We start from the raw sequence: 22,526 nt of genomic DNA on the forward strand, positions 1-22,526 counted from the left end.
TGAGTACCAAATCTCAATCATCCCGTGCAGATGAAACCACCCCAACATTTGATTTCTAATAGCCACACAATGTCACCGTAACATTGGCAACATGTGTGACTACCGGAAATCGCATGCAGGCGTGGTTTCGCCAACAGGTGGTGCTCACAATTTGGCTCTTGCCCCTCTCAGAAGGAATACAGGGCACAAAGGGCAGATGTGGAGTACTAGGAGTACTAGGGAACAAAAAGCGTAATACCTTTTCTGCTCTCCAGACAACCCCTTTAAGACATGTACATTGATCTATGTCTACAATAACAAAATATATTTTGTAAATGAAAAACTGTTCTGTGGTCAGATGAATAAATCACAGACATAAGAGGAGGGGAACATCCAGCTTGCTATTGGCTAGAGATGAGGGAACGTTTCAAAAGTTCGTTCCGAACGGACTTCAAGGTTTTCTTGAAAAGTTCGGTTTGACAGAATTTCGGATTTCTTCAGATTTCATAGTTTAAAGCATCTATATGATACGGGGGTAGTGTATTTGGTTGAATTTAGGGCTCTACATGTCAATAATATCATTATCTTTTTAATATCTCAAAGTCAATTTTATTTTTTAGACTTCAATATTCAACATTACAGAGTCTATGCCGGAAATTCACCATTACAGGGTCTATGCAGGAAAATGGTCACAAATGCAGTGAAGGAGCAGTCTCTCCACTAAACTTTCGCAAGGGTCCAACTATAATACTTATATATCTGTATAGCACTTTTTTTTAGAGTTTTATTCTACACGCATGCACAAGGTATATATTTGTGCCTAGGAAAACACCTATGTCATATACACTCTCGCAAGGGTGACAGTATAGTACTTGAATATCTGTATAGCACGTTTTTGTTCTGTGCACCCTTTGCTCTCCTATACCTAATCTATCTACCTATCTATCTATCTTTCTCCCTCTCTATTTTTCTCTCTCAATCACTATGGGGGAGATTCATCAAAGGGTGTAAATTTTAGACTGGTGCAAACTGCCCACTGCAACCAATCACAGCTCAGCTTCCAGCTCTGGTGAAAGAAAAGAGGAGCTGTGATTGGTTGCTGTGGCAAGTTTGCACCAGTCTAAATTTTACACAATTTGATAAATCTCCCCCTATGTGTTTCTCCTTTCCGCTTTCCTCTTTTTGTCTTTGCTTTTGTACAATATCTTCTCAGTACAGCGGCGTGCAGCAGCAGCATTTTGTTACTAACGAGCTCTGTGCACTGCTAACTTCCTCTCTCTGTGCAGACTGCCTCATGCGGTCATGTGACGGCTCCTCTTAATGGTGCGTTCACACCTACAGGATCTGCAGCTGATTTTCTGCAGCAGATTTCATTTAAATAACTGAACACAGCATCAAATCTGCTGCAGATCTGCTGCAGATCCTGTAGGTGTGAACGCACCCTAAAGCAATACCGATGTCACACAGGGGGTGGGCTAATGCAACATCCCTGCTGATTTAATGTGTTCCGGGCATCATGGGAAAGCGCATTTCCCGCCCAGAACACTTCCTGCTTTCTAAAATGGCGGCAGACATTTTAGAAAGCAAGAAAAAAAGAATATAAACTCGGAGCGAACTTCCAAAAATTTGAATCCGACCGGACTCGGACTTTTGGAAACATCCCAACCGGATCCCATACCGGCCGAACTGGTTCGCTCCTCTCTACTATTGGCGCATTAGGCACAATTAGCACATAATGTAGAAAGTCAAGTATTTAGCATTGGATAATATTGGTCATGCAAAACCTTTTCTAGTGTTTTACCAACAGTAATTTATTTTATTTCTTAACAATGTTGGTCAGTAGCTTATACAAAGTCCAAAAGAATTAATTATTATTTACCTATGTGTGCTAAGATCAAACATAGAATAATAAGCACTGTCCCCAATGCTGACCTGGTTACCAGGGCTCTTGGTGAATTGTAGTTGTATACAGCAAGCATCATGGTGCCTGGAAATGGAAGGGAGAAAGAACATAAATGAGTCAATTACAATACATGTATCAATAAACATTGGCTAAACTGTAGGAAGGTTTGCCAAATAGACGTTCTGCATAGAATACATACTGTACAATGAAAATTGTAAAACAATGTAAGCATAGGTGGCTTTTGCAGATCAAGGTTTAACAATATACAGTATGGAGTCCTTTTCTGCATCCTCAGCACTATTGAAAGTTAAAATTTTAAGTAGGACTGTAGACAAGCACAGAATCCCACCTTAACCCAGACTTAGAAAAACATTCCTATTTCCAAAAGCAGCACCATGCTTGTCCTCAGTTTGGGTGTGGTTTCGCAGATAAGTTCTATTAAAGTGAGAAACTCCTTTAACCCCTTCCAGCTGCAGCATTTATGAACATATCTTTGTTAACTTTTCTTCTTCTTCATAACTTTCTTTTTATTTTTCATTCAAACTAGTCCCGTGAGGACTTATTTTTTGTTGTTTTTTATATCCCATTTTATTGAAGTTTTATGAGTACAGAAAACAAGAATAACAAAGTAAGATTACAACATAAACTACAATGTCCTTCCATAAATAAAGTGTTACAATTTCTTATGAGGCATACATTGCATCATTCTGGATCTACTAGAAATGGCAATACAAAGAACAGTCACCGTAAAACAACTACGATACCGAGAAGACTATAAACTGCTCTATGACTCCAACAGAATACAGCAAGGGAGGAACATGTGAAATGAGCATGGCTACAGAAATTTCAGAAAGTCTCCCCTTTGAGACATAGGGCTTCCAAAGTGTTGGCCAATACACCATGACACTACCATTATCTGTTTTTGGAAGGGTTTAAATGCCGCCTCAATTTCCTGGGATGAGAAATGGGTTTTTATTATTCACCAGTATGTCCATGCCAAAAATTCTCGGATAGGCTATGAGCCTATCCAAGAATAAGGGGGAGAGTAGATATTAAAGCCATTATGAGCTGTGGGAGCTAACTTGATCTTGCCAGGAGTTGATTTCCTCAAGAGGTGATTCAGAGGGATAGAATAGGCATCAGTTGAGGCCATGAAAAGGGAAGCTATGATGCCCTCTTACATGGGCCAATTATTAGGAACGAGTTCTCATAGAAATGCTTAGTCAGCCAATAATCGGCCCATGTAAAAATGCCATTGATCAGTTGATGAGCGGGAAAACCCCTGCTTGCCGATTGGTTTGATTTTATATGCAGCAATAAAATTTATCACTATCACCTACACATCTTTCTGTGTAAACAGGAGACGTGTGGCTGATAATAAATGTTAATAGGCACACAAACAATGCAACCATCATTTGTGCGGCCTGGTCGATTGATTTATTGTGCCTTGTACAAGCATTGCAAACAAGCGCATATTTCTCTGATCGGCGCTCGTTTGCATTTGCGATTTTAAGAAAGTTTCCTAAAATCGCTTGTACTATTGATATTTATTATTTTCAGCAAAAATGGCCCTGAAATGACAGTTACGCTTTAAGCCTATATATGGCTACAGACAGAGGAGCGATTGGGATCTTTTTACTTTGTAATAATAGATAGACTTTAACCAGTTTGTTAATATGGGGCAAATGAATTGCGAACAGAAAAACAAACATGTCTGACACAGGTAGCACATTAGTTAAACATTCTTTTATTCCTTTTTTTTATACTTAAACTTAAAAGTCCAAGTTTGTACTGACAAAAAAAAACTTTTTCCCAGTAATGACATGATAGGAATTAGCAAAATAATATTTTTCAGGTAAAATGTTAATTATTATTGGATTACTATTCTTAGCTTGTAAATCTGTGTTTGGATATCCTAGTAGGTACATCTGCTTCAGTTGTAGTAAGAATGGCGAGGCTGCATCAGAGCATTGTGGATAAAAGCTGTATAAAAATATATAGTTTTTTTCATGTATACAGTTAAAGGCACATGGAGGTATAGTATTAGTTCATTGTAATCTATGGGTGCCCATACCCCCTACAGTTTCTGGTCCTTCACTGTCATTGCTCCCAAGATCCCGACACTAGACTGTGACTCCACCTGACTGAGACACTGCAGTCAATCACTGACCTCAATTACTGATGAGGCAGCTTGGCCCAGTTAATGGCTATAACATCCTGTGCACAGTATATGGTGATGTCACCAGGGCACTTTTACTTGGGACTTAGGAGTGGCAGAGCTATTGTATTACAGTAAACTGCAGTCAACTAGTATACCCTATGTCAGGACAGGGAGGTAGGGATAAGACACGGCAGTGAGCCCTAGGTCTGAAACCACCCACTATCCCTACCTACTTGCCTTAAATGGCCCTAGGCAGCCGCGGAAAACCATGAAGGTGGTCCCTGCTCTGGTGTAAGTGTAACACAGAACAAGACAGACAAACATAAAGGAGAGTCAACAAGTCAAAGCCAAACGGGCAATGCAGTGCAAAATCAGTAAACATTCAGATAGTCAAAGGTCAGGCGGGAGGTCAGATAACAGGTAAATCAAGCAGAGGAATTAGGTACGGGGATCGCAGGAATAGACAGGGGGAGCTGGGATCAGGGTATGAACCTTAATAGCGAGGGATGAGAGACTGGCTCATCCTCCTTTTATGAGGATCAAGAGCCCGGTCCGGATCCCATTGGATCAGCGCTCTGATCCTCAAGGTTCCGGACAGGCAGAGGAAAAAGTCAATCAAAAGCCATGCTCAGCTGTAGCAATCAAGACTAGCAGAGCTCAGTGTAACTCCTGCATTGCTGGAACCTGAGAAGCAAGCGGGTGTGTCACACAAAAGCAAAAACAGTCCCAGTTCACACCAGGCTACTGCACATTCCTGACACCCTACTTGTGGCAGGCTGTAGCAATACAGTTTACATGGCAGTCACAGTGAGAGCTTTCAGAGGTCATGGTAACTTATCGACACCCCATGATTGTATTGCAGAGTTATTAATCAGAGCCATGACAGTGTAAACAGCTATCAGCTATCAGTCAACCACCTAAATGCCATGTTGTGCGTGGCATTCAGATGGTTAAATCTTGGGTTGCAAGAGTTTCATGAATATCAGAAGTTTTATCGCTTCTGGGAAACAATTATAAGAAAGCTTTTCCACTTAAAGGGGTTAAAGGGGGTTATTTTAACTTGTTCCTGCTAGATGGTATTTCATTGGCTTGCCACATAACCTCCAAAAAGATCTGTTCTGGGTATTGGTTGGTATCACATCAGTTAGACCCCCTACTCGTCATTCACTAATAACTTAGTAATTTAACATGTGTGTGTTTTGTGGGAGAAGATATTTCTGCTAAAATGTATATAGTAATCTCTTTCCAGACAATAGTTACATATAGGGAATACAAAGTAAAGACCTGCTGGTGGCATCATGTAGAAACATCTTACATTGTAGTGAATATACGCAAACTGTTAGGTCTTAGACTAAAAACAATATATCTATATCTTGCACTTGTGTAGATAAGGTGAAAAGTCACACAAATGTTTTCTCTAGGTCAATTTATCATCATCAAACTGATGCAAAAGAATGTAAAAAGGGGGGTGAAAAGAGTTTAAAGCGTGAACCCTAGAGCTATGGGTGAAAGCTATAGCATCTCGGCTACTGTAGTATCAGCTGCAGAGGAGGCTCAGAAAGTTTCGATCCTCCAGTGAATGTCCTGTGAATGTCAATGTGGGTATTGTGTCCATTTCAGCCATTCCTCTAACTGATAAACCCAATAAAATAAATGAAGTAGAAGGTAGTGAGTGTGAGTACCATAGTGATATCCTGTTACAAGCCAGCCGTCCACCTTATATTGGACAATGCATATAAATCCCCAGTAAAACAGAATGCTCTATCACCAGCAGTAATTTTCCAACTTCTGAGAAGTATGTCACTGATAGGCTTCCTTATCTAGTAATAATTTCCGTGCCTAGAGATTTTATTTTGCCCAAGACCCCCTGGTCTTTTTCCCAGAAATAATAAATATAGAAGAAGAAGAAGAAGAAGAAGAAGAAGAAGGCTGTAGTATTTCCCCAAACTCAATGCTGTGTATTGTGAGACACACTGGTTGGGAGTCAGAAATGATGACATGAATTAAAGGGGTTGGATACTTCTTCAGTGATTTAATGGAATATGTTGTAATGATAATAAGGATATATCACTTATATTGTGTACTATAATATTGTTCTCGACAGTTTTGAATAATGAGATGACTCTGCGCAATTTACACATGAATCTACCATAGAGTCAGTGGAGAAAGCTAAGTAATGTTGTATGACCCCATGCTTCTCGATAGGGCACCATGTTATGGACCAGTATGAGGGGGAGTTAAAAGAGCAGAACATATTCCATTAAAGGAGAGTTCCGGTGCAGGGCAAAAAATCACTACGAGCAGAGGGTGGGGGGGAGAATGAAAAAAGCCAATACTGTATGTTTACCACTTCCCGAGCCTAAGCTGCACCATATCACAAAGCTCCTGCCCCACTGGCTGTCATCTTCTCCCGGGTTCCCGGTACATCATGACCTGGGTTCAGTGTCGCAGACAGATGGGATTTAGCTTTATTTAGAAGGCTAAACAATTAAAAGCACCTAAAAAAACAAACGAAGGATGTGCCCCCAAGCTGTTGTGGGGTATGATAACCTGGATCCTGGTACATTTTGGGGAGTTTATCAGTTTCTTTCTTTGCTTGTGACATTATCATCATTTTGGGCACTTTGGATATGGAAAAGAGAGCACTGTAAAATATATATCTGACAAAGATGTTTGTCTAACAGATTTGGCTGAGAGAAGTCATCATGACAGTCTGGTCCAGATAGAGAAGAAGATTAGAGTATCTCTAAGGGGTGGGGGTTGGATATTAGTTATTTGGCTGTAACATACCTGGGTGAAGAGTGAGGGTCCTCAACAGGGGCGTAGCTAAAGGCTGATGGGCCCTGGTGCAAAATTTTAGCTTGGGGCCCCCCATCTCACCCGATCAGGCAAAGTCATATCTAACGTTATATCCAATTACTCTAATGTGCCACCATGTTCTAATGCACTGTCACTGCCTCCACCTCATGTACTGCACTACTGCCCCCTATAATTAATGGACTGTACTGTATCATTGTCTAATCGTTGTATTCCAATCTTTGACTCTCCAGCTGAAAAACTACAACTCTCATCATGAACTGCCAGTTGGAAACGATGGGGGTTGTAGTGCTGCAACCTGAAGAGCCACATGCTGCAAAACTACAACTCCCATAATAAACTGTCAGCAGGGCACGATGAAGTTTGAACTTCTGCAACCTGGATAAATCACCACCTGAATATTTCACCTTATGTTACCTGCAGTCTGTCACGGCCGCGGCGGCTTCCCGCGTTCCGGGTTGCCGCCGCGACCGCCTCCTGTCCCGTGCAGCCGCCGGGGTCCTTGTGTAGGGACCCGGCGCTGCTGCTGCTTCGGCCCCTGGGGCGCCTCACCTCTCCTCCGTGCATGTCGCGGTCTGTGCCGGCCGGCGCGCGCGTCCCCGCCTCCTAGGGCGCGCGCGCGCCGGCTGTCTCAGATTTAAAGGGGCAGTGCGCTCCTAATTGGTTAGTGTCACCAATCACTCCCCTATAAATCCCAGCATGCCCTGTCCTTAGTGTTGGAGCCTCTACATGCTTCCCATAGCGTTTGGCCCAGCTCCCTGTTGTTCCTGTGTCCTGTCCGTTACCTGGTCCCAAGTCCCTGTTCCTGAGTCCTGTCCGTTACCTGGTCCCAAGTCCCCGTTCCTGGTTCCTGTTCCCCTGTCACTCCACCTGTTCCCGTGTCCAGCCTGTCACGTGCTCTCTCATCTGCAGACTATTGCCTGTGCCATCTCCTGCCACGCCTCGCCTGCCGACACCAGCAACCAAGCCAGGGGTAGCGACCTGGGGGTCGTCTGCCGCAGCAAGTCCATCCCGCCTTGCGGCGGGCTCTGGTGAAAACCAGCGGTCCCTTAGACTCCGCTCCCTGGTGAGGTTTGTGCCATCGCTGGTGCCGGTCCAGTGGATCCACTACTCCGGGCGTTACAGTAGGCTCCAACCATGGATCCCGGCGAGGTGCCAGATCTCCGTGACGTCGCCAGAGTGGTCGCGCAACAGGCTCAACAAATCCAGAAACAGTCACAGCAGATCCAGCAACTCACTGCCGCCTTACAGCAGCAGACTACTGCCCAGCGCACACCATCTCCTGACGCTGCTTCTTCACTCCGACTGGCCCTCCCAAGCAAGTACTCTGGGGACTCTAAGTTGTGCAGAGGATTCCTGACTCAGTGCACCATGCACATTGAACTTTTGAGTAGTCAGTTTTCCACCGAGCGCTCTAAAGTGGCTTTCATCATCAGCCTATTAGAGGGTAGAGCCCTGGCCTGGGCCACGCCACTGTGGGACCGTGATGATCCTGTTGCTGCCAATCTCCGGGCCTTCCTATTCGAGTTTCGCTCCGTCTTTGAGGAACCTGCCCGTGCTTCTTCAGCCGAGACTGCTCTCCTCAACCTCTCTCAAGGCAGCTCCTCTGTTGGTGACTACGCCATCCAGTTCCGCACCCTGGCAGCTGAATTGGACTGGAACGAGGCCGCCCTATTGGCCACCTTCAAGAAGGGCCTGTCTAGTCGAGTGAGAGACGTGCTCGCTGCCCGAGACCTGCCTACCTCCCTGAACGAACTCATTCTACTGGCCACCCGAGTTGATACTCGTTTTTCGGAGAGGGAGGAGGAGGTTCGGCATGAACATTTACTAACCCATTCCCGTCGCCATCCCCAGCTGGCGCCGGTTTTCCAGAATCCTGACCTTTCGATGTCCCAACCCTCTCCTGAGATTCCTATGCAGGTGGAACGGGCTCACCTGACGCCTGATGAAAGAATCCGGCGCCTGGAGCAGAATCTCTGTCTCTATTGCGGTGGTTCCGATCACTTCCGGCTGGGATGTCCCCTACGTCCCCAAACATCCGGAGGATGCTCGCACCTAGGTCCGGTGGGACAGGTGTCCCTAGGTGCGAATGCCACCATTCCAAGTCTGTCTATGCCAGTTTCCATCCGGACTCCCTCAGGACAAAATCATCAGACTACTGCCTTCCTCGATTCTGGCTCAGCAGGCAGTTTTATTGCGGCAACATTGGTCCAAAGATGGCGGCTACCCGTGACCCGACTAGCCAGGCCCCTGACTATCTCCTCGGTCACGGGCGAAATTCTTACCGACCGTGTGTACTACCAGACCGCATCTTTAGTCCTCCAGGTGGGTCCTTTACATCAAGAAGAGATATCCTTCTACGTCCTGCCCCATTCTTCCCCCGCGGTCCTCCTGGGACTCCCGTGGCTACAAGAACATGCCCCTCAGCTGGACTGGAGAACCGGGGAGATTCTCAGTTGGGGTCAGGACTGTTCCCACCAGTGTCTCAAGTCACCTCAGACCAAGTGTATTATGTCATTTCCTGTCCCGGCCAAGCCTCTATCCGGCCTACCGGCAGAAGACCAAGACTCGGCGGATGCCTTCTCTGCCGAGGTGTACCCTCTCCCCGTACCCAAGACTAAGGTCGTGTCCTCTCACCACCGGAAGAACTTACAGAAGGTCCTCGTCCACAGACCCACAGTCCCTTGCCACGTTATACCGCCTGATCGCCTAGTACCAGTCGTCACCTCCACTCTTCAGAGAGTACCCCCCGGAAAGACTCATGTTCACCCTGCGCTTCAAAGAGGTATTTTGAAGTGGGGACATTCCTCGTTGGAGGCCGGGCACCCTGGAGTCCGTAAGACCGGCCAACGGATCTCTCGCCACTACTGGTGGCCCAGCCTATCCCAAGATGTCAAAGACTTTGTGGCTTCCTGTGCCATTTGCAGGCAAGAAAGAGGGGGAGGCCAAAGGGGGGGGTACTGTCACGGCCGCGGCGGCTTCCCGCGTTCCGGGTTGCCGCCGCGACCGCCTCCTGTCCCGTGCAGCCGCCGGGGTCCTTGTGTAGGGACCCGGCGCTGCTGCTGCTTCGGCCCCTGGGGCGCCTCACCTCTCCTCCATGCATGTCGCGGTCTGTGCCGGCCGGCGCGCGCGTCCCCGCCTCCTAGGGCGCGCGCGCGCCGGCTGTCTCAGATTTAAAGGGGCAGTGCGCTCCTAATTGGGTAGTGTCACCAATCACTCCCCTATAAATCCCAGCATGCCCTGTCCTTAGTGTTGGAGCCTCTACATGCTTCCCATAGCGTTTGGCCCAGCTCCCTGTTGTTCCTGTGTCCTGTCCGTTACCTGGTCCCAAGTCCCTGTTCCTGAGTCCTGTCCGTTACCTGGTCCCAAGTCCCCGTTCCTGGTTCCTGTTCCCCTGTCACTCCACCTGTTCCCGTGTCCAGCCTGTCACGTGCTCTCTCATCTGCAGACTATTGCCTGTGCCATCTCCTGCCACGCCTCGCCTGCCGACACCAGCAACCAAGCCAGGGGTAGCGACCTGGGGGTCGTCTGCCGCAGCAAGTCCATCCCGCCTTGCGGCGGGCTCTGGTGAAAACCAGCGGTCCCTTAGACTCCGCTCCCTGGTGAGGTTTGTGCCATCGCTGGTGCCGGTCCAGTGGATCCACTACTCCGGGCGTTACACAGTCCTATGTAACACCACAGATAACACAGTGATATCTCTGAGTACAGATAATGTAGTAGTCACCTGCAGTCCTATGTAACACCACAGATAACACAGTGATATCCCTCTGAGTACAGATAATATAGTAGTCACTTGCAGTCCTATGTAACACCACAGATAACACAGTGGTATCTCTGAGTACAGATAATGTAGTAGATGTGGTTCCCGCAGATGACAGCATGTGCCAGCGGGTGCAGCGGGACAGATTAGTGCAGTGCTTCCCAACCTTTTCCACCTCGGGGCACCCCTTAAAAAAAAATAATGTTCTACTAAATAAGAAAACCATCATACAGGGACTCACAGGTGACGTCTTCTTGGATCTGAGGCGTCACTTTCCCTTTTCCTCTCCATCCGGCCCAGTCCTCCATGATGATTTCTTCCAGATACATTTCATCTTTTCAGAACCTGCGAGACAAACAATTTAGGCTCCTCACATTTCTAGCAACTTCCTTCCCTTTCTCCCTCCTGTAGGCTCCCAAAGTAACTGCGCAGTTTGGTGTTATGTGCAGTAAAGCAAGTAGGAATGTGGGATGCCCCCTGTATGTAGGATCCCCTGCTGTGCCCCCTGTATGTAGGATTCCCTGCTGTGCCCCTATGGACTAATAATGCCCCCAGAGGTGCCCCCTTGAGCTAATAATGCCCCCAGAGGTGCCCCCATGAACTAATAATGCCCCCAGAGGTGCCCCCATGAGCTAATAATGCCCCCAGAGGTGGCACCCTGAACTAATAATGCCCCCAGAGGTGCCCCCATGAGCTAATAATGCCCCCAGAGGTGGCCCCCATGAGCTAATAATGCCCCCAGAGGTGCCCCCATGAGCTAATAATGCCCCCAGAGGTGCCCCCATGAGCTAATAATGCCTCCAGAGGTGCCCCTATGAACTAGTAATGCCCCCACAGGTGCCCCCATGAGCTAATAATGCCCCCATAGGTGCCCCCATGAACTAATTATGCCCCCAGAGGTGCCCCTAAAAAAGCAAACATCCGGCAGGCGTGATGACGTCACATCATCACACCTGCCGGAGAGGCCACGTCCCGGCGTCCCATAGGCTGCTGGTATGAAGTGTCAGCAGCCTATGGGAGGGAATGCAGGAGCAGGACGCTGACAGGTCCTGCTCCTGCATTCTGCTCACTTTAAGGTTCCGCCCGCTCACTGTGTGGGCGGAACATCAAAGCGATCTGTGCATCCCGAGAAGCTGCGCGGCCGCAGCTTTTCGGGATGCTTAAAGAGACAAGTGGCAAGGGGGGCCGTGCGGGCCCCCCTAGTGTAGGGGCCCAGTCGCCATGGCGACCGCTGCGACCCCTATAGCTACGCCACCAGTCCTCAATATTGTGACTATGTGTTAACAGGTTACTTTTTTTCCGTGTAGTGCTGATGGTTTAGTGTAGTATAAGAAGTGCTGAAGAATGTGATTACATATCGCAAAATGTGTTGCAGCCTATTGTGTATCATTGTTTTTTTGCAGTATGGAGGTTGGTGGTGATATGGTATGTGGTCTGGTGGGGTTTGTATGCCAGTACTGTCTTTTAGTCCCAGTCCAGTCTTGGTTGCAGGTGGCTGCTGTAAGTTCTGGGTAAGTGTAAAGTCATTTGCTTGTTTTTCAATTTTAACAGTTTGTCCTGTTAAGCTGACAAACAGTTTTACTAAATCCGCACCAGGGCTCACCTTGCCAATTCACTTTGCTGCCAGTCTTTTTATTTCTCTGCCTTGAGTAATATGCACTCTCATTATGCCGCTCTGGAGTACCTTGGGTCCACAAGAGGAGTGCATTCTCAGGGCCCATCCTTTAGCTCCACCCCACACTAACATTACTAGGCTACATAAATATACGTTTTACAACCCCACTCCTCACCCCGAAAACAAGAATGTATCTCACAATGGGCATATGTGTATGCCAGTGTTCTATGTATAATAATACTGAATACTTCTAACCAATACAGTCATACGGTTACTAAAAAACAACAGTATACAATGAACACATTTGTTTCACAAACATCTTAGAATTCCTACTTTTCCCACGCATTTTACACCTTTTTACTAACTCCTCCTAAAATGCCCCTAACTGTAGTTAGGCCCTCATAGTGTGCCACTATCTGTATCTATGTTGCTTAAAATGAGCCCCCATCTGTTCCTCCACTGGATTAGTTGGATGCTAACGGAAATCTTTTAAACCCAATTGACAACCCAGTCACACCATTTACTCCCACAACTTTGACCCTCAAGGCACAAAAGAAACCTTGGGGCATACCTCAAACTTCTTTCTATAGTTGTGCTCTAGGTACTGTATGGTGAATGTCTGATAAGAAAATCGTAAAAAGCTGATTTTTTTTTTTTATTACAAGTTAACATTTCAAATCTACAACTTTACCCTTCACCGTGCCAAACAAGATCCTTCTCTTATCTCCACATCTATAATATCCAATACAATAGTCCTGTTTGGGTATCTATCATATAGCTCATTACAAAAGACCTGGCAGCCTTTTCAAAGATAAAATTGGCAAAACCATGCATATAGTTATCCTCCAGCACCATGCATATAGTTATCCTCCAGCACCATGCATATAGTTATCCTCCATCACCATGCATATAGTTATCCTCCAGCACTATGCATATAGTTATCCTCCAGCACCATGCATATAGTTATCCTCCAGCACTATGCATATAGTTATCCACCAGCACTATGCATATAGCTATCATCCAATACTATCAACCCCCTTCACTCTAGCGTTGCCTCTTGTTCACTTTCAAACTTTGACCCAATACCAAAAAAAGAAGTCTCAGCCCCCACTCTTCTGCCAACCCTACTACCTGCATTAGTGATCCTGTTCCCTTACACCTAGTCCACTTCTCTTACCAAGCTGTCATTATTCACCTAAAATATTTAGCTTGTCTCTTTCTTCTGGTATCTTTACCTCATCTTTTAAACAATCTGTCATAACCTTATTACACAAAACAAAACAAAGAAAACAACTCTGGAAATGTCATGCACTTGTAACTACCAACTCTAATCTTCCCTTCATCTCTGAATTGCTAGAAAGCTTGGTCTACTCTTGTCTTATACAGTATTTCTCTACTAGCTCTGTTTTTAACCTCTTTACAATCTGGTTCCCTCTTTGCAGTCCCTATTGGACAAACTATAAGCAGATTTAGTTGTCAGTACCATCTTTATGCACCTCTGTATTAGTTACAAGGGTATGCAGGTCTGGCACCATGTACACATCCTTTTACAAGGGTCAACAGACTGGGCCACAGAATCGATCAAACTCTATGACTGGTGCTGGTGACAACAATGCACTGAATGGGATAATCCAATCAGCTGGAAAATAAGCAATTGTTCAATCATTGACTGATCACTGGCCCTTTTACATGGGGTGATTGTCAGCAACTAGTGTTCCTAGGAACGCTTGTTTGCCCAAAGATCGGCCCATGTGAAAGGACCTTGAGGCCAAGTGGGAAACAGTTAAGTCGACTCTTGATAAAAAAGACACTCCCGTGGACAGGAAGTTGATAGTTCTGATAGGTGTAGTTCTTCCATTTTTAATAAAGTGATATCTCTTGACTATTATGCCCTTCCCTCAGCAGACTTTGCTTTAAGAAACACTTTTTCAGGCAAGAAATGTGTCTCCTGTAACTGAATAAGCTCGTCAATGTCCTAATGGTTTGCATATTTTAATGGCTCCCTTCCAAACAAGAAAATATATGTCCATAGAATTATCCCTAACAAATACAAATTTCTAATGGGAAACCATTGATACCTTATTCATACTGTATTCCTCCCCCCCTTTAAGTCCTAGACGCTACACCTAACCACATGGACTGAACATGTTCCTGTGAATGACTCGCTCACTGAATGAATCACTCCATCATACTAAATTATAATTCAGTGACCACACTTCCAGAATAACATCTTTGGTAAAATCAGTAGGATAGAGTTCCAGTGTTCCAGCTGTTCGGGAGCTCACTACATCATGATTTAGTATGATTATACATCTATTTTTCTAACCTGTGCACATGCTGAATCGACTGTCAAATTGTTATCAGGATGTTGTTCGTACTCATCAACATTTTTTATTAGGTTACTACACTTCTACTGCTGTGGATGTTTACTCTTAGTCTCTCTTACTATTGTCATGATGACCCATGCATTAAATTTTTTGGACCACAACTGCACGCAATGTTCTCCATGTCAGACTGTGTTTTATTGCAAATACCATACCAACATGTTGCACAATGTGTGCTGTGCTAGATATGGCCCTCTAGATTGTTTTCTTTTTAATTTAAATATGTTTTTATTTGAACATAAAAACATAAACATATCACATTGTCTTCTTCAGTGCTCTTCTAGTGTTGTCAAGGTGTAGTATGTGAATTTGTGTTTCTAATGCTATGTTTACACCGAGCAATAATTCGCCTAATCGATCGTTTAACGATTTTGAAGCAACTATTTGGTTTTCATAACGATCAGCGTTTAGACAAATAAATCGTTAGAAAAATTGTTTGAAAATTTGTAAGAAAAATCGCTATTGCGATCGTTTTTACGATCGCTTAAGCCCATCTTTTACATAGGGTAAATCGGTGAAAGACGTGTAAATCCGTGTAAATGCAGCATAATATACAGTACTATTGACAAACTCTTTCAAATTTTCATTTGATAGAATAGATAAAAACTTATCAAGATGCACAGTAAGAACTTAAAATGTCACTCCCTAAGCCTTGGTTCACACCTAAATGTGGAACAGACTCAAATGAAAGTATGCACCAGTAACCATCAGTATCTGGGCATCTGCTTTAGGCATCATATATCATAACATGTTGCAATAATACAGGGATTTTAATATGGTAAAATAGGATTAGTCCATAAGTATGGTAAAACTCTTGCTGCTGAGACTCATTGACAATGACAGCCCACTAGATGATCACATGGTTCTTGCGCACGGCATAAAATGAAATTGTAGGTCAGTAGGTAACCTTAGTATTGTATGTGCCGTCTTCATCAAATCATCTCTACAGAAAAGTACATGATACAAATATGTCATACAACAAAACAACCTGAACATCAGCCTGAATGCCATTCTTACCCATTTCAACTTCTTTCCGGAATAATATCCTCATAATATAGAATACTCTTCTTACTTCTTATGCACATGTATGTAGTTATATAATGTGGACCCAGAATGCTACTGAATCAGTATGGCTTTGGATACCCCACAGGTATCAAACTCGTGGCCCTCCAGCAGTTGCAAAACTACAATTCCCATCATCCCTGGACAACCAAAGCCAGGCATAAGATGAATTGTAGCTGGAGGGCCACAAATTTTACACCTGTGCTCTAGGTCTTCATGCATTATCCCTATCCAGAATTCAGGAGCTAGACTTTTGTTGCTAAGGGACACCTCTCCACAAAAGTGGTCCTGGCATGGAAAGTGGCTGGGCCAACAGACTTCATTGTACCAGTGTGTGGCATAAGCGAGTCAGCTAGGTATATGCAGGATGGCAAATACAGGATACACCTTCACTAGGGACCCAAGGGAAATCAAAAATGCTCAGGAACAAGTAGCTGATGCTTTAGATCCCATTCACACTGAGTAATTCTCGCTGAATTTCAAGCGAAGCCCGCTCCGCATACTCTCTATTAAGTTCTGCCTGTCCTATTCATTGAACAGTCAATTCATTTCAATTCCTTCAGGGAGAGCGGAGGGCAAACAAGGCATCCTATTCATTGAATAGGAGAGGTAGAACTTCAAGCAAAGTCTGCGGTGTGGTCTTCGCTTGAAATTCTGTGAGAATTATTCAGTGTTTGAACAGGCCCTTACATGGATAGGTGGGGGAAAACTTAGTAATGGACATTGGCATTTTAAGTCTGTGAGAGTGTGTGTGACCAGCCCTAGAGGCCAGATGTGGAAGCACAGCAGAAAGGTAGCAGTTTAGCAGGGATTGGCAGACTGATCAGGGTGGGCAGCAAGCAGCAAGTGGGAGGAGAGCAGGCAGCACAGGGCCTGGGCCTGAATCCACAAGACACACAACACTGCTGGGAGGCATCAGACAAGAGGATTCCAACTGAACTACAATTTTATGATATAGCACCCTGCTCTGCCCGTACAAAGGACACAAACCCAGAAACAGCTGTCTACACACATGGGTGTCTGGTTTGGTAATATCCCTGGTCATGTTTCAGGGCTCTTTTATAGGTCAGACATTAAAAAATGCTATGGGAGACACTAGAGAAAAAGTTGTTTTTACTTTTACTGGATAGGTTATTTACATAGTTCTTTTCTATGCTGCATTGACTGCAAGACTCCATATGCCAGCTGGTTGATCTCAGTGCAGATCACTCCCTGTCAGATGATGGAGTCTCCTCAGGGCCGCTTTAACCAGAGGGCACATGGTGCACGTGCACCGGGCCCACTGGTTAAAGAGGCCCCCCTGAGCAGGCCGGCCGTTGCTATGTGCGACCAGTGCGGTCGCACAGGGCTCCGGCCACCAGCCTGTCAGGGGGGAGCGCCATGGATGGGTAATCTACTTACCCCTCCATGGCGCCCCCTGCAGGCCCCCCCCCCCCCGTCCGCCGCTGCCCCCGCCCGCCCGCTGCTGCTGCGGCGCTTCAGCAGCAGCGATACTGACAGAGAGAGAGATATTGGCTCCCTCCCTGTCAGTCCCTCTTGTGGCCGCACTTCCTGCGGTCACAAGAGGCCGCACTCTCCCTCTAGCGCCCGACGTCACTGGAGCGTCGGCGCGAGGGTAAGGGGAGTGCAGCCTCTTGTGACCACAGGAAGTGCGGCCTCAAGAGGGAAGAGAAGAGGAACGCGTGGACCTAGGTGAGTAAGTGTTTGTTTTTTTCAATATTATATGGGAGGGGGAGCGCATATGCTATTGGGGAGCACAGGGGGCTATATACTATGGGGGGGCGGCTATATACTATGGGGGAGCACAGGGGAGCTATATACTATGGGAGGGGTGGCTATATACTATTGGGGAGCACAGGGGAGCTATATACTATGGGAGGGGCGGCTATATACTATTGGGGAGCACAGGGGAGCTATATACTATGGGGGGGCGGCTATATACTATGGGGGAGCACAGGGGAGCTATATACTATGGGAGGGGCGGCTATATACTATTGGGGAGCACAGGGGAGCTATATACTATGGGGGAGCACAGGGGAGCTATATACTATGGGGGAGCACAGGGGGCTATATACTATGGGGGAGCACAGGGGGCTATATACTATGGGGGAGCAAAGGGGAGCTATATACTATGGGGGGGGCTATATACTATTGGGGAGCACAGGGAAGCTATATACTATGGGGGGGTTATATACTATTAGGGAGCACAGGGGAGCTATGTACTATGGGGGGGCGGCTATATACTATGGGGGAGCACAGGGGAGCTATGTACTATGGGGGGGCAGCTATATACTATGGGGGAGCACAGGGGAGCTATATACTATGGGGGAGCACAGGGGAGCTATATACTATGGGGGGGTTATATACTATTGGGGAGCACAGGGGAGCTATGTACTATGGGGGGGTGGCTATATACTATGGGGGAGCACAGGGGAGCTATGTACTATGGGGGGCGGCTATATACTATGGGGGAGCACAGGGGAGCTATATACTATGGGGGAGCACAGGGGAGCTATATACTATGGGGGAGCACAGGGGCTATATACTATGGGGGAGCACAGGGGCTATATACTATGGGGGAGCACAGGGGGCTTTATACTATGGGGGAGCACAGGGGGGCTATATACTATGGGGGAGCACAGGGGAGCTATATACTATTGGGGAGCACAGGGGAGCTATATACTATGGGGGAGCACAGGGGAGCTATATACTATGGGGGAGCACAGGGGCTATATACTATGGGGGAGCACAGGGGCTATATACTATGGGGGAGCACAGGGGGCTTTATACTATGGGGGAGCACAGGGGGGCTATATACTATGGGGGAGCACAGGGGAGCTATATACTATTGGGGAGCACAGGGGAGCTATATACTATTGGGGAGCACAGGGGAGCTATATACTATTGGGGAGCACAGGGGAGCTATATACTATTGGGGAGCACAGGGGGCTATATACTATGGGGGAGCACAGGGGGCTATATACTATGGGGGAGCACAGGGGAGCTATATGCTATTGGGGAGCACAGGGGAGCTATATACTATTGTGGAGCACAGGGGGCTATATACTATGGGGGAGCACAGGGGTCTATATACTATTGGGGAGCACAGGGGTCTATATACTATGGGGGAGAGCACAGTGGGGCTATATATTGGGGAGAGCACAGGGGGGCTATATACTATTGGGGAGAGCACAGGGGGGCTATATACTATTGGGGAGAGCACAGGGGGGCTATATACTATTGGGGAGAGCACAGGGGGGCTATATACTATTGGTGGGAGAGCACAGGGGGGCTATATACTATTGTGGGAGAGCACAGGGGGGCTATATACTATTGTGGGAGAGCACAAGGGGGCTATATACTATTGTGGGAGAGCACAGGGGGGCTATATACTATTGGAGAGCACAGGGGGGCTATATACTATTGGGGAGAGCACATGGGGGGGCTATATACTATTGGGGGAGAGCACAGGGGGCTATATACTAATGGGGGAACGCACAGGAGGGCTGTATATAACTGGAGGAGCACATGAGGGTCTATATACTACAGGGACACCTTAACCTCTTAAGGACATAGGACGTACCGGTACGTCCTATGTCCTCACTTGCACTTCAAAGCGGGGCCGCGCGGCGGCCCCGCTTTGAAGTGCCGCGATCCCGGGTGCCGCGTGTAGCCCGGGACCGCCGCTATTAGCGGGCACGGTCTGATCGCCGTGCCCGCTAATTAGCTAATCGGAGGCAGCTGTCAAAGTTGACAGCTGCCTCCGATTACCGGAGGCAACGTTTCCCTGGTGTCTAGTGGGGGAGATCGCTCCTCCGGGACCTTGTCCCGGAGGAGCGATCTCCGTTACTGATGCCGGCCGGGGACGCGTCCAAGATGGCGCCGTCCTCGGCTCGGCACTCGTTCGTTTTCGGCTGCAGCAGCCGAAAGCAAACGAGTGCCGATCTCATGGATCTCTGCAGCATATCTATGCTGCAGAGATCTCAATGAGAGATCAAAGTATATATACTAGAAGTCCCCCAGGGGGGCTTCTAGTATATGTGTAAAAAAAAAAAAAAAAGTGTTGTTAATAGTAAAAAGCCCCCTCCCCTAATAAAAGTCTGAATCACCCCCCTTTTCCCAGGTTTTAAATAAAAGTAAACAAATAAATAAATAAATAAACATGTTTGCTATCGCCGCGTGCGTAATCGCCCGAACTATTAATTAATCACATTCCTGATCTCGTACGGTAAACGGCGTCAGCGCAAAAAAATCCCAAAGTGCAAAATTGCGCATTTTTGGTCGCATCAAATCCAGAAAAAATGTAATATAAAGCGATCAAAAAGTCGTATATGCGCAATCAAGGTACCGATAGAAAGATCACATCATGGCGCAAAAAATGACACCTCGCACAGCCCCATAGACCAAAGGATAAAAGTGCTATAAGCCTGGGAATGGAGCGATTTTAAGGCACGTATATTGGTTAACAACGGTTTGAATTTTTTACAGGCCATCAGATACAATATAAGTTATACATGTTATATATCGTTTTAATCGTAACGACTTGAGGAACATGCATAACAAGTCAGTTTTACCACAGGGCGAATGGCGTAAAAACACATTTCCCCCAAATAAAAGAAATGCGTTTTTTTTTTCAATTTCACCACACTTTGAATTTTTTTCTGGTTTCGCAGTGTACTTTATGCAAAAATTCTGCCTGTAATTGCAAAGTACAATTAGTGAAGCAAAAAATAAGGGGTCATGTGGGTTTCTAGGTGGAAAAATGCAAGTGCTATGACCTTTTAAACACAAGGAGGAAAAACCGAAAACGTAAAAACGAAAATGGGCCATGTCCTTAAAGGGTTAAAACTATGGAGGCACAGATGAGTGTAACTATGTAGGGGTACAGAGGGGTGTAACTACTGTATAGGGGTACAAGGGACCTAACTACTGTATGTGTTGGAGCCTAAAATATTTCACAGCCCGGAGAAGACGCCTCCGGTGAGTCACTGGATGTAACTGCACTCTGTTATAGGGTTGTAGTGTTATGGGTCATGATGTGGCGGTATTATGTAATGGTATCATTGGTGATATCTTTCTGTTTTGTTTAGTGCAGTTTTTATGTAATATGTAATCACTGTATGGTGGAAATAGTGTTATAAGGTAACTACTGTATGTATTGGGGCTCTTGATACAGTGTGGGGGCAAATTCAGTACATTATACAATGTGCCAAAAGGGAAGGGGGGGGGGCACTATTGAGGGCTGTGCACTGGGCCCACCAATGTATTAAAACGGCCCTGAGTCTCCTGAAAAAATGTAATGTAGTGTTGTTTTGTATTTTCTACTCATAAAACAAGGACACAAACACCAAACACACTCAACAATAGATGCAGAGTATCTCTCCTTATCCTGGCAGGTCTTGGATTGAAGGAGTTTTGGAAAAAATCAATTTAATGGAAATTCCCCGAAGGAATTGAAATGAATTGACTATTCAATGAATAGGACATGCAGAACTTAATAGAGAGTATGCGGAGCGGGCTCCGTTTGAAATTCAGCGAGAATTACTCAGTGTGAACGGGATCTAACGGGTTCTTAAAGAACTCAGATCTGTGATTGCTGCCCCCCTGACAGATCTGTATAACCAATCCCTGCTAACTGGAGATGTCCCGGATGATTGGAGAACAGCCAATGTTATACCAATCCACAAGAAGGGGAATAGAGAAGAGCCCAGTAACTACAGGCCAGTGAGCCTGACATCTGTAGTAGTGAAAATGATGGAAACTCTTCTAAAAAAGAAGATAATGGATCACCTAAGAATCAACAATTTGATGGATCGAAACCAGCATGGCTTTACTGAGAGCCGATCATGTCAGACTAATCTCATTGATTTCTTTGATTATGCCACAAAAGTGCTGGATGAAGATGGTGCTGTGGATATCGCTTATCTGGACTTCAGCAAAGCTTTTGATACAGTTCCCCATAAAGAGCTGATAGAGAAGTTGGAGAAAATTGGACTAAATCCCTGGATAGTTCAGTGGATTTGTGGTTGGCTAAAGGATAGATATCAGAGGGTTGTTGTTAATGGTGTATATTCTGAGCAGAGAATGGTTACAAGTGGTGTGCCACAAGGGTCTGTTCTGGGTCCTATTCTTTTTAATATGTTTGTAAGTGACATAGGAGAAGGTTTGGTAGGTAATGTTTGTCTGTTTGCTGACGACACAAAAGTGTGCAATAGGGTCGATATTCCTGGAGGTGTCAGTAATATGAAAAATGAATTAGCTTTGCTAGATAAATGGTCCAAACAGTGGAAATTGAAGTTCAACGTTTCCAAATGTAAAATAATGCACTTGGGGAGGAGGAATCCTCTATCTGAGTATCACATCAGCAGTACTGTGTTGGAAAAGACTTCAGAAGAGAAGGATTTAGGGGTAATGATTTCTGACAGCCTTAAAATGAGTCACCATTGCAACCAGGCGGTGGGGAAAGCAAATCATATGCTGGGGTGTATAGCTAGAGGTATAACCAGTAGGAAGAAAGAGATAGTGATCCCGCTGTATAGAGCTCTGGTGAGATCACATCTGGAATACTGTGTCCTGTTCTGGAGACCTCACCTAAAAAAGGACATTGATAAAATAGAACGGGTCCAAAGACGGGCTACAAAAATGGTGGAGGGTGAGGCATAAACCATATCAGGAAAGACTTAAAGATTTGAATCTGTATAGTCTGGAGGAAAGACGGGAAAGGGGGGACATGATTGAAACCTTTAAGTATGTTAAGGGATTAAATAAGGTTCAAGAGGGGAGTGTTTTTAGTAAAAAAAACTGAGCTCAAGAACAGGAGGACACAGTGAGAGGTTAGTTGAGGG

General features: G+C 45.8%; 1 protein-coding gene across 2 annotated transcripts in view; it reads right to left on the reverse strand.

Moving 5' to 3' along the window:
- LOC138802675 (uncharacterized) overlaps nt 1-22,526 on the reverse strand; it is a 46,267-nt gene that overhangs the window by 19,028 nt on the left and 4,713 nt on the right. The window contains exons 2-3 of one of the 2 annotated variants that reach the window (XM_069986229.1): nt 10,862-10,965; nt 1,859-1,966 (exon numbers count right to left, since the gene is read on the reverse strand). In XM_069986229.1, the coding sequence (XP_069842330.1) occupies nt 1,859-1,966; nt 10,862-10,949 (196 nt within the window). In that variant the 5' untranslated portion in view covers nt 10,950-10,965. The remainder of the gene's footprint in view (nt 1-1,858; nt 1,967-10,861; nt 10,966-22,526) is intronic. The other variant, XM_069986230.1, reaches the window with a different exon arrangement.

The sequence above is a fragment of the Dendropsophus ebraccatus genome, chromosome 10 (assembly GCF_027789765.1).
Source record: "Dendropsophus ebraccatus isolate aDenEbr1 chromosome 10, aDenEbr1.pat, whole genome shotgun sequence".
NCBI classification, from domain to species: Eukaryota; Metazoa; Chordata; class Amphibia; order Anura; family Hylidae; genus Dendropsophus; species Dendropsophus ebraccatus.